The sequence below is a fragment of the Talpa occidentalis genome, unplaced genomic scaffold (genome assembly GCF_014898055.3).
Source record: "Talpa occidentalis isolate TD23 unplaced genomic scaffold, MPIMG_talOcc4v2.1 talOcc4.9, whole genome shotgun sequence".
Taxonomy (NCBI): Eukaryota; Metazoa; Chordata; class Mammalia; order Eulipotyphla; family Talpidae; genus Talpa; species Talpa occidentalis.
The window spans coordinates 18,830,809-18,843,514 of NW_023605305.1; the positions used below are offsets into that span (position 1 = coordinate 18,830,809).

The following is a 12,706-nucleotide window of genomic DNA, read 5'->3' on the forward strand; positions in this document are numbered from 1 at the left end:
CAGCCTGCATCTTCTGCAGCTCTGGTTCCATCCCCGGCTGCTGAGTGAGGGTCCCACATGGCGCGCAGACCTCTCCTGCCGCCCGCTGCTCCCCTCAGCAGTGTACTTCGGTCCTTCTGCCTGTTCTGCTCCCTCCTCTGGCTCTGGTGAATTCTCTCACCCTCCCGCACTTCTGACTGTACCTAGTGCTTGTATAAATAAATCTTTAAAAAGGAAAAAAAAAAAAAAAAAAAAGAAAGTGAGGGAGTGAGCCAACTTGTATTAAGGAGGAGGGTCAGTTAGAAGGAATAGCCTGAGGCAGAAGATGCCTAACAAGGGTGGCCTGGGAGAATAGGAACAGATCCTAGGAGTCCTGGGGCCTTGTGGTCTTTGCAGGAGCCGTTTTAAGGAGACTACAAGGATTTGTTCAGAGCCATGACATGGTCTGACTTACCTTTTTTTGAAGACTTATTTATGCATACAAGAGCTGGGGTGTAGGCTAGAGGTGCAGGAGGGCGAGAAGATTCACCAGAGAGAGAGTGGGGAGCAGAACAGGTGGATCCACTGAAACACACTGCTGAGGGGAGCAGCGGTGGAGACAGGAGAGGTCTGATGCACCTTGTAGATAGCTTCACAGTGCTGAGACTTAACCCTTTGTGCCACAAGGGAGGCCCTGACTTACCTTTTAAAAGGGTAGTCTTTATTGCTATCTTAAAACTAGATTGAGTCAGCGGCCAATTTCTAAAATGGGAGATTTTTCGAGTGACTCTATATTTCTGCCTTCTCTTGAAAAATTCGATTTGATCCCATTGTTTGGGTTTATCTGTCCTCATGGAGCTGAGTAGTGGCCACTTCTACAGATGGGCATGAGCTCTCCCTCTGCCAAAGTCTCCAATATGCCCTTTATTTCTGCTAAGAAGTGAGAAAATTAGATACCTGAAGATGGCACTGTTTTAAAGAAAGATGGGGCTAGGCATTTTTTTTGGTGAAAGTGAAAAAGAATCCGGTTTATTTTTATTTTTATTTACATTTTAAAAGGACAGACTTATTAGGAAAAGGAGGAAGGAAAGAAGAGAAACACCTGCATAGTCACAGTTGGGCAGGGAGGAGAGCTGAAAAAAAATCCAATTTTAAAAATATACAAAGCACCTGAATCAAACTAATATAAAAATAGAAATAGAAGCCTACTCATTTACATCACCTGCCTGACCTCATAGGCATCTGAGTTTGTGATTCCTGTTCTGCATTTTATAAAATGCTGCCACACCCATGACCTCATCTGATCTCCACTTTCCTCCTCCTTTGGACACTGTGGAGCCATAGAGTTAGTGAATTTGAACATTGTATTCTCATCCTCTGCATTTTACAAAGAGGGAATGGAGTCTTGGAAAGGTTAAGTAAAACCACGCAAACAGGCTAGGAAGCAGCAACACAGAACAGAAGAGAGGTTTTTCTGTACTTTGGCCCTTTGCTGTTTCTATAATAGAATTGCTTGGTCTCAGGTCTTCTGTTACCATTATACTTAATGATCCAAACACACTTCCCAAATGAGGCGCGCAATGCCTGTAAACAGGCATAAAGATGTATCTTATTGACTGTAGGCTCATGAGTGAATAAATTACAGGGCACATCGTAAGCACTCACTAAATAATATTGTTGTAGTTATTGTAATAGTCCATCACAGGGCTTTTCAGCTTTCAGTAATGGCTAGTTGATGACTGATCTGTTTAGTGCAGGGGTTCTCAAGGGGAGGCTGCTGGTCAGTTTTACACTCTTCCTATTTATCCATTGCCTACTCTGGGGACATTTTTGCAATGTCTGAAGACAATGTCTGTGGTCACAACTGGCAGGGGAAGATTCTACTTGAATCCCAGGAATAGAGGTCTAGACGCTGCTAAATGGCCTACAATGCACAGGACAGCCCGTACAATAAAGAATTATCCAGCCCCAAAAGTCAATAGCTTCAAGGTTGAGGAGCCCTGCTCTAGCAGGAGTGGACAGATTTCTCCTTTCTGAAGGCACTCGGCGCGCCTGGGCGAGTGCATCAGGCACACAGGCTTTGGTGTAGGAAAGGCTGGCTCCTGCCCCTTGGTTACAGTGCATCTGGTCACACAGCGGGTATTTTAAAAAGCCTTGCAGCTGGAAATTGAATTTAATTACTGGTTGTGTGACTACGAGCAAGTTACAAAAGTCTGAACTTCATCATGTTTATCTAGAAACGGGGACAAAAAGCCCAGCTCCAAAGCTCTCGTGAGGACTCATGTAACCGAGACGACAAGCGGGTAAAGCAATGGCACGGTGCTGGGCCCCAGCAGGCCCCGGCAGGCTCTCTCCTCTGTCAGTTCCTTCTCCCTCTCCAAACCCTCGCTCCTGAATCCAGATTCCACCCTTTCCCGAGCCGAGTGACCTTGAGCAAGTCACTTCCCTCCCCACCCCCGTGGGCTTCAGTGGACTCTCTAAAATTTCAAAGTTGGCCTCAGCCCTCCAAGCAGGCTTCCAACGACGAAGTGGGACTGTGAGGCTCACAGACCTGCTTTCTTCCCCCGGGACTAATGGTACAGTCCCGGGGCAGCTCCCCCACCCCCCGCCGTCGTGGACCTTGGTACAGGCCCGGGGGGCCCCCGGTCGCCTCTCAGGGCAGCCCTTGCCCCCTGCCGAGTTCCGGGCCGTCCCTGCGCACGCTGATTGGCTGGAGCGTTGCCCGGGCTGCGCGGCTATAGGTGAGCCGGGGAGGGAATGGGCGGGGCGGGCAGGAGGCCCGCCCCTCCCCCCTGGGTCGGACGCTGAGCTGAACCGCGGGCGGGAGGATCGACGGACGGACTGACGGGACGGGCGGCGGGCGAGCAAGATGGCGCAGACTCAGGGCACCAAGAGGAAAGTCTGTTACTACTACGACGGTGAGCCCCGTCCTCGCGGCGGCGGCGGCGGCGGCGGGGCCGGGGCCGATCCGGGAGCCGGAGGCTGGGGGGGCTGAGCGTTGGGGGGGGCTGGGAGGAGGCTGAGGGGAAGGGAGGTCGCGCCTGAGGGAGGAGGCTGGGAGGAAGAGGTCGAGGCTGCGAGAGGAGGCTGAGGCCGCGCCGGGGTCGCCTGGGGCAGGCTGAGGTGATCTTCGCGGGGGAATTCTGAGGAAGTCTGAGGAGAGTTTGGGGCACCCAGAGGAGGGGCGGAATCTGATGGGGCAGGTTTCAGGGATGCAGCTTCCCGCGGGGAACACCGAAGTGTTTCTCGGTCCCGTCCTTCCTCGCCCCTTTTGGTGAGCAGTCGGCGGGCGCGCCCAGCGAGCGGTCACCAGCTTCCCTCCCCGGCGTCCGAGCGGGACCTGCAGTAGCTGCTGGGAAACGAGAGCCCTGGGGTCGGAAGGAGAAGGCTGCGACCTGTTAAAACAGACTTTTATTTTTAAAAAATCCGTTGAGCGGCTGACTCTGCACTGGGTCTGCTTAGGTGCTGGGGCCATGGGGGTCATCAGGTCCCTCTCTGCCTCCAGCCAGTCTGGAGGGGAGATGGACAGTGATGAAGACTTGCTCTCCGCAGGGCCGGGATAAGGAAATGCCCGGAGTGCTGTGGGTGCACAGGGAAGAGGTACCCAGCCCTGCGCGAGGAGTCGGGGAGAGAGGTGCCATTTCAGTTAGGACCTGAAGAACAGGAGTTAGGAAGGCGGGCACGGGGAGTGCAGAGCTTCCAGAAGTTCAGAGGCAGGACAGGAAAGCACCTTGGGAAAACAACAGGTTTGTGTACAGCGTGGGTGAGGCATGGATTTGAAGACAGGGTGTGGAAAGTAAGGATCAGGGATGAGGGGAAAGTTGCAAATGAGGCTAGAGAAGTGAGGATGAGGAAGAGCATGAAGGGCTGGGCATCCCATCTGCAGGAAAGTGGACTTATTCCGAGAGCTTTTGGGAATCACATGCAGGCTAGTGACAGCACCTGATGATACCTTAAAACTATCTCTCTGGGGCAGGAATGAAATTCATGAATTTAGGTGTAGAAAGAGGGCAAGAACCCCAAGTTTCTGGTTTGGGCAGGTTGATGTTGAGTGTTTGGAGGAGGCCATGTCAGTTGGTAACTTTGGTTGGTTTTTGGTTTTGTTTTTAAAGAAATACTTGTTTGAAAAAAAGAGAACCAAAAAACAAAAGAAATATTTGTGGAGCTGTCTGGAGGATAGCCAAGTAGAGGTGTCCAGTGAGCAGTTGACCAGTCAGGTCTGCAGTTGAGAAGATGCATGTGAGAAGAGAGATTTTTAATAGTTATTAGCGTACAGATGATAATTTTAGCAAGAGAAGAGGTTGTACTCATCCAAGAAGTTGTTAACAGAGTGAAGAGAGAAAAGGATCCAGGTTGGAATTACAAGAAAAGGGCAACTGAGGAAAAAGTATAGTGCCCATTATGTGCTAATCTCCTTTGTCACAGCATTTGTAACTGTGTATGAGAATTGCCACTTACTTGTTGATACTGCTTACAGTGAGCGCGCCTACCTGCATATGCTCAGTCCCCCAAACACTGCCTAACTCATTGTAGGATGGCAGTAAATGTTGGTTGGTTAAATGAATGAAGATAAAAAGGGAATGGCCAGAGGTGAACCAAAAAATATTGGGTTACAGTAGCCAAAAGAGGGAGGGAGTGGCTAATTGCTGGCAAGAACTGTTTCCTGTTTAGGGGTTGGAAGGTGGATTGCAGCAAAATGAGAATGAATGGATGGGTGAGGGTGAAGAAAAGACATCAAGTTGAATCCTTTTTATTATTCTTTTAAAGTTATCTTTTTAAAAAAAAGATTTATTTATTTTTTTAATTAATAATAAATTTTATTGTTATATTCCCCATACAATTTCAACCCCCCCATTCTGACCCCAGTCCCTCCCCTCCTGCCCCCCACCCCCCAAAAAGTGTCTCTGGTTCATAGTTTTTTGTTGATTTTGATTTTCACTTTCTTACAGTTATTCATTTTCCTGGTCCCTTATTTAAGTTTTCTAGAAGATTTATTTTTATTTACACAAGAACCCCCGGGTACAGGCCAGATGTGTAGGAGGGTGAGAGGATTCACCAGAGACAGAGTGGGGAACAGAACAGGCAGACTAACTGAAATACACTGCTGAGGGGAGCAGCGGGTGAGACAGGAGAGGTCTGCTGCGCCATGTGGGTTTCTCCCTGGTCAGCTGGGATCGAACCAGAGCTGCAGAGGCCGTGGACAGCTTCACAGTGAGGCAGGCGCTCAACCACCTGTGCTACCAGGGAGGCCCTAAAGTTATCTATTGAGATAACATTGATTTACCACACTGTGTATGTTCTAGGTGTAGATTGAAACCCTTTATTTTATTTTATTTTTTTAAAGATTGATTTATTTATACAAGAACTGGGGTATAGGTCAGAGGCGCGGGAGGGTGAGAGCATTCACCAGAGAGAGCGGGGAGCAGAACAGGCAGACGGACCAAAGACGCTGCTGAGGGAAGCAGCTGGCGAGGCTCCCTGGCCAGCTGGGAATTGAACCCATGCTGCAGACGCTGCGGACAGCTTCACAGCGCAGCGTTCAACCCGCTACACCACCAGGAGCCCCTTTATTTTATGTTTTAAAAAGATTAATTTATTTGTGCATACAAGAACTCGAGTACAAGCCAGAGGTATAGGGGGTGAGAGGATTAACCAGAGACAGAGTGGGGTGCAGATCAGGCAGACTGAAATACACTGCTATGGGGAGCAGCGTGTGAGACAGGAAAGGTCTGCTGCTCCATGTTGCACCCTGGCCAGGCCCAGGATCGAACTCTTGCTGCAGAGGCTGCGGATACTTCACAGTGCTGTCCTTAACCCCTTGCGCCACCAGGGAGGCCCTGAAACCCTTTAAAAATAAGATTGTTGGGGCAGAGAGAGAGAATTACTGCAAAATGCTGAGAAATGAGAATATTTAAATAGCTACAAAAATAGAGAAGGGGGAGGTTGAAGCAGGAGAGAAGGGCTAGTAATAAGGAAAATAGACCTGATGAAATGGAAAGCTAAGCATAGCTTGGGATACCAGCCTTCTAGAGGAAGCTCCTCTGTGAGGAGAGGGTGAGTGTCAAGGAAACGTTCAAATGTGGTTAAGTAGTATAGGAATCTTGGAGAAGGTATTTAAGTTGCTGTTGTGAAAGAGGGAGCTGTGAAAAGACCTCAGTCTTGGAGAAGGGAACACATTGCTTGTGAGTTTTGCGGTGAGGTCACTAGTTTGAGACTCAGACTTGGCTCTACTACTCAAAGCTTTGCAGTATTGGGCAAGTTACTTTACCTTTCCAAGCCTCAGGAGACTCTCATAAAACAAATAATAGCAGTTCCCACTATGAGAACAGTGCTGGGAAAGCTCTTTAAAAATTTAAAATTAGTATCTAAATAAAAAGGATCATTTCTTTTAAAGTCTCTCAGCAACCTGATTAAAAACTGTTAAGATGAGTCCCACCCTCAGGTACTCCCTTAGCCTTCTAGATAAGGTATCTTAGTTCCCCAAGTCTAAGCCTTGGCTGACTCTAGCTTGATAGTCTTTTTTTTTTTTTAAGATTTATTTATTTATACAAGCACTGGGGTACAGGCCAGAGGCGCGGGAGGGTGAGAGAATTCACCAGAGACAGAGCAGGGAGCAGAACAGGCAGAAGGACCGAAATACACTCTGAGAGGAGCAGCGGGCGAGACAGGAGAGGTCTGCTTTGCCATGTGGGAATCTCCGTGGCCGATCGGGAATGGAACCAGCGCTGCAGAGGCTGTGGACAGCTTCACAGCCCTGCGCTCAACCCACTGCGCCACTGGAGAGGCCCTGGCTTGATAGTCTTGCTTGGCAGCAGTGCCCATGCCAGAGACAGGGGTAAGCAGGAATCCTATTGTATAACATAGTAGTAACATGTTACTACTGCCCACAAGTTGGATATGCATAGGGATGTCTCAGCCACTGCCTTAAGAACATATTCTACCCATCCCCATGACTGGTAAGTTGAGGATTCCCTGGAAATAAACTTTCTACCTGCCTTCCATACTACTGCATCTCAAAGTTTGTGTTTGTATGGAACAAGGATCCATATTGAATGTCACTACATGTTGACTTGGAAAGCACAGTCCCTGTTCTTACTAAGGCCTCACTAAGATTAAGGGAAGAGGATGAAAGACATAAGGTAAAAACTAAGACAATGTGAATGAAGTATGGACTTTCAGTTAATGCTAATGTGTGCTATAGAGTGATCAAATTGTAACAAATACATATATATATATATAATATATATAAAAGATTTATTTATTTATGCATACAAGAACTGAGGTACAGGCCAGAGGTGTGGGGGGTGAGAGGATTCACCAGAGACAGAGTGGGGAGCAGAACAGGCAGATTGAGTGAAATACACTGCTGAGGGGAGTAGTGGGCGAGACAGGAGAGGTCTGCTGTGCCATGTGGGTCACCTCCCTGGCTGGGGATAGAACTCATGCTGCAGTGGGTGCAGATTGCTTCATAGTGCTGTGTCTTAACCCCTTGCGCCACCAGGGAGGGCCCACAAATATATATTTTTTAAGATTTATTTTTATTTATGCATATAAGAACTGGGGCATAGGCCAGAGGTACGGGGGTGGGGTGAGAGGATTCACCAGAGGCAGAGTGGGAAGCAGAACAGGCAGATCTACTGAAACACATTGCTGAGGGGAGCAGTGGGTGAGGCAGGAGAAGTTTGCTGTGCCATGTGGGTCAGTTCCCTGGCCTGGGATCGAACTCAGGTACTCGGGTCATAGCAGTGATAGCTATGAGACTTAACCCCTAGGCCACCAGGGAGGGCCAAATTGTAACAAATATTTTACTAGTGTAAAATAAAAGGGGGATCTGGGTATGGGGTATCTGAGAATTCTCTGTACTATCTTTATAATTTTTCTGTAAATCTAAAAAATCATTCTAAAGAATGAAGTCACGAGAGAGAAGAGAATGAAAGTGTAAACATTCTACTATTTAGAAGTTTCCCGTTATCCCAGGCCACGTCTGTGTCTATGACAGAGAGAATTGGAGTGTGACTTGGATACTATTGGTAGAGTTCCCTACAGTGCATTGTTCCCTGGAATGAAGCCTGTTTCTGGGCCACCAAACCCCAAAGTATAAGAGCACCTTTTTTTCACTGGTACTGAAAGATCTGTCTAATCCTGAAGGATTTCTAAAGAGAGATCTTTGGATATGCAGTTTACTTGATTTTAGAATACTACTGAAGGAACTTTTTACCAATTAGACTCACAGAGCCCTTTAGATTAGGTGCAGCTAAAGTAGGTCCCTGTAAACCCATTGTAACTTTTAGCATATTGGATTCGGAGTCAGGAGAGTTGACTCCTGGATCACTCATTAGTTAAGTGATTTTTTAAAATTAATTTTTTTGAAGTAGCATTGCTGTATAACACTATATAAACTGCAGGTCTGCATCATTAAAAATCAGCATCTGTGTATATAACTACATTAAGTTCATTGCTAAAAGTTGCATGATCTTGAACAGTCTCAGTTCATTTCCTTGAGTCTTTATTGAGCCTCTGTGATGTATAGGCCATATTCATCCTTGTCTTCAAAGAGCACCCAGTTTTTGTGAATATAAATAAATTGTAAATAATTTAGATACAAACAAAATAAGTGTTGCATATAAATTGCATGCAGAGGAAAAGACCGTTTTGATGAGCAGCATGTATGAGGCTTGAGCTGCCTTTGTAGTTGGAGGATTATCAGAGAAGGAAGGACATTCCAAGTCAAAGGAGCAGTCTGAATAAAGGATACTTTGGGATGAAGGTGAATGCCATGTTCAGGGAGCTGGTAAACTTTCTGTAATGGGTCAGATAGTAATATTTTAAACTCTTTGCTCCCTATAGGTGAGTCTCTGTGGCAACTGTTTAGTTGCTCAGGCCATTATAATTGTGAAAGCAGCCATGGACAACATATAAGCATCACTGTGTAAAAAGGCGAGCAGTTGTATTTGACCCAAGCACCACGGCTTGCTCTTTGGAGCCTAGAGCAGAGAGAGAGAGAGAGAGAGTGAGAGTGTGTGTGTGTGTGTGTGTGCGCGTGTGTGTTTGGCAAATAATTTGTGAAGGAAGAGGGACCAATTGGAAGACTGTTGCTGTAGATGAAGCAAGAGATAATGAATTTAGTTTCCTTATCTATAAAATGGTAATAATGATCCCTGTGCTCACTATTTTACAGGGTTATTGTGAGAATCCAGTAAGAAAATGAATGCAAATATGCTTTGATACCATAGAGTGTCATAATGTGTAAAAGGTGAAATGTGGCTTATAATAATTCTGACTAATTGGTGGCTATTTTTCTGTTGTGGGATGAATTCTTTGAAGATACAGTGAGGTGTTCCCCAGTAGCGTTGAAATGAAGCTCTCACTATATAATGCTTGTGGATTCCAGGTTAGAAACTGGGCTAAACGATCCCTAAGTGCTGACCTCACAAGGATGCCCTACTTTTGTCTTGCCTTTTCTTTTTTTTTTTAAGATTGATTTATTTATGCATATAAGAGCTGGGGTACAGGCCAGAGATGCGGGGGAAGAGAGGATTCACCAGAGACAGAGCGGGGAGCAGAACAGGCAGATTGAGTGAAATACACTGCTGAGGGGAGTAGCGGGCGAGACAGGAGAGGTCTGCTGTGCCATGTGGGTTGCTCCCTGGCCGGCCAGGTATTGAACTCGAGCTGCAGAGGCTGTGGATTGCTTCATAGTGAAGTGCTTAGCCCCTTGCGCCACCAGGGAGGCCCTGTCTTTTCTTTGCCCTTTTTCAAGGAGGGTAAGAATCCCATAGACTAGGTCCTCCCTGGTGGCACAAGGGGTTAAATCTCAGCGCTATGAAGCTATCCACAGCCACTGCAGCACAAGTTTGATCCCTGGTGAGGATACTGACCCACATGGCACAGCAGACCTCTCCTGTTTTGTCCACTGCTCCCTCTCACCCCCACACCTCTGGCCTACACCCCAACTCTTATATGCATATATAAATAAATAAAACAAGCATTAAAAAAAAAAAAACAACTTACAGACTAGACTGAACCGGAAAGACAGTTTGCTTAGGAGTTTGTTGTAAAAGTTCCAGGGATCTCCTGGGAGTGTCTGTGTCACTGAAACTATCATTCTTTCTTCTTCAGGTGATGTTGGAAATTACTATTATGGACAAGGCCACCCAATGAAACCTCACCGAATCCGTATGACTCACAATTTGCTACTTAACTATGGTCTCTACAGAAAAATGGAAATCTATGTGAGTTACTGGGAACACTACCCCTCCCTAACCTCATCATCTCTGGTTCCTCATATGTCATCCATCATCTCTTTTTTCTTTTTCAGCTATTCATTCATCAAACATGTGTTGAGTGACTGTTGTGTAGCAAGCACTATAAATGATATTCTTTAAGTTCAGTTTAGTGCTGGAGACTGATAGGTAAACAGATAAATTGTAATACAGTGTGTTTGTATGGCAGTTTAAACTGAACAAGATGCAGAAGTAATGAGGAGTGAAAGAGGAAGGGAGATTTGGAATGCTTCCTAGAGATGATATCTGAGGAGGGTTTAAAAGATTGAATAGAATTTAGCCTGGATTTCAGGAGGGACTGACATTCTAGGGGGACCATATATAAAATACAAGGAGGTAAAAACAATGGGGTATGCTTGGGGAAAATATAAGTAGCTCTTTGTGCAGTTATTGTTGTAGCGTAAGTATACATGTGTGACTGAGGAGGGTAGAACTGTGACGTCAGCACAGATTGATGTGCTATACCAGGCAACACTGAGGGGCCAGGCTCAAAATATCCAGTGCCTAAAAAAGGATGATCAGGATTGTGTTTAAGTACATGCCAAGTATCTATTACCTCTTGATTCAACTGCTCTTGATTTTTGCCCCACCTACCAGTTTTCATAGAGAAACTAGATGTTCAAATTATTATGTAAAATCTCCCAGATTTTGTTGACTCAATTTATGGTTCTTCTTTTTTTTTTTTTTTTTTAAGTGTACATACAAACAAAACACATCAGTACATTTGTAGGCCGGATTTGGTCTAGGTTCTCAGTTTGAAACTCTTGTGTAAGCTGTGAGGAACAAGTGACGTGTTTTAAGCGAAAGAGAGACAGGAACAGGTGTGCATTTTAGAAGCAAGATCGATAATTAAGAGACTGTGGTAAGGGTTTAAGTTAGAAAATACAGGATTGGAGAGCCATGTTTTCTTATGGTTATAGCATAAGAGTCTATTGTTAAAGTCTTGCCCACAGCTTAAGTAACCTAGCAACAGCAGTATCCTTCCTTACCATTCCAGAGACTGTAAGTAGATGAGTCTCCTGTCCCAGATGGCCATGTCATGCCTCTAGAGGCAAAAGAGGCAGCTAGGGAAGGAAGGCAGGAAGGTAGACAGAGGAGCAGATGGACCTTGGGGCCAGAGAGCTTGTTCAGATGTAAAGGACGCCCAGCAATGGAAAAATAGATAGCAGAGGTGTCCAGGGCTTCTAAGGAGCATTTAGATAAAGAGATGATACTTGAATGTGGAGTAGTAAGCACCAAGACCTCCAGGAACTGCCTTTCGCACCTGTACACCATGCTGATCTGGCTGCAGCTTGCTTCCTTTCCTGCCACTTCCCCCTTAGCATCCTCCACGTCAGCCAGATGAGGTTCTACCTCTTTCTACTCCATCTTGACTGGGAATATTATTTATCCTACCCAGTCTTAACGCACTGATCTTCAAGAATCACCTCAAGTCTTCTTTCTTTCATTCAGTAGATTTTGGTTGAATACTTGTTATACTCCAGAGACTGGCTATATTAACTTCCCTGAGATACTGAGATAAATGAATCCTATGTTCAAATGAGAGGAAAAATAAATTAATATTTTTTGAAGAGTGCTAGGTGCCAGGCCAGGGCTATCTGTTATTTCATGTAAGCTTTATAACAACCCTAATTTATAGATGAGAAAACAAGTTCAGAGGATAGCTAACATGCCCAAAGTCACATAGCTATTAATAGATGGTTAAGACTAGATCTCCAGTTCCAGGATCTGTATCTGTTCATTTGTCTTCTTTTTCCTTTGTAAACATTTTAACAAGAAGTCTAGAGGTTAAGAGTCTCAGGATTTCTTGCTTGTAACATCAGGGACCCAGGTTTATTTTGCTTAGCCATCTTAGCTTATGTGATTTTGTCTTCATGTTTTTTTGCCTTCGTACAACAGAACCCAAAGAGGAGGGGAACAAGGTCAAAATGATCACTCTTTACTGTCTCTATCCCACACTCCCCTTTTTATTAAAGAGGAAAACCCTTTCCAGAAGCTTCCCAACAAATTTCTCTTTCTACCTGTTAGACCATTTGCCTTCCTCTCAGGCCATTCCCCAGTAGTTGGCTTAGACTAATCACGTTTGATCCCTGGGACTGGGTACATTAATACCCAACCAAATCAAGATCTTTTACCAAGAAAGAAGGGAGAGAGTGACTGTTTGGGAAGCAACCAACAGTGGCTGTCAAAGGTGATAATAATACCTTACTGGAAATGACTGTATCTATGTGATAATCTTACTGTAAACTTCTGAAGCAAAACCTCAGTACACTCGCCTCCACTTGTCTTTGATTCAGTTACCAGTGGTCAACCTAAGTCCAAAAATATCATCTGTGATAAGATATTTTGAGGGAGAGAGAGCCCACATTCACGTAATTTTAATTACAGTATACTGTTAGAATTATTCTATGATTAGTTTATCTCTTACTGTGCCTAATTTATAGATAAGACTTTATCATAGGTAT

The 12,706-nt window shown here is 45.4% G+C and overlaps 1 protein-coding gene across 1 annotated transcript in view; it reads left to right on the forward strand.

Moving 5' to 3' along the window:
* Nucleotides 1-2,744: 2,744 nt before the first annotated feature.
* HDAC1 (histone deacetylase 1) overlaps nt 2,745-12,706 on the forward strand; it is a 29,912-nt gene continuing 19,950 nt past the window's right edge. Inside the window, exons 1-2 of the mRNA XM_037501449.2 lie at nt 2,745-2,876; nt 10,078-10,190. Of these exons, the coding sequence (XP_037357346.1) occupies nt 2,828-2,876; nt 10,078-10,190 (162 nt within the window). The 5' untranslated portion in view covers nt 2,745-2,827. The remainder of the gene's footprint in view (nt 2,877-10,077; nt 10,191-12,706) is intronic.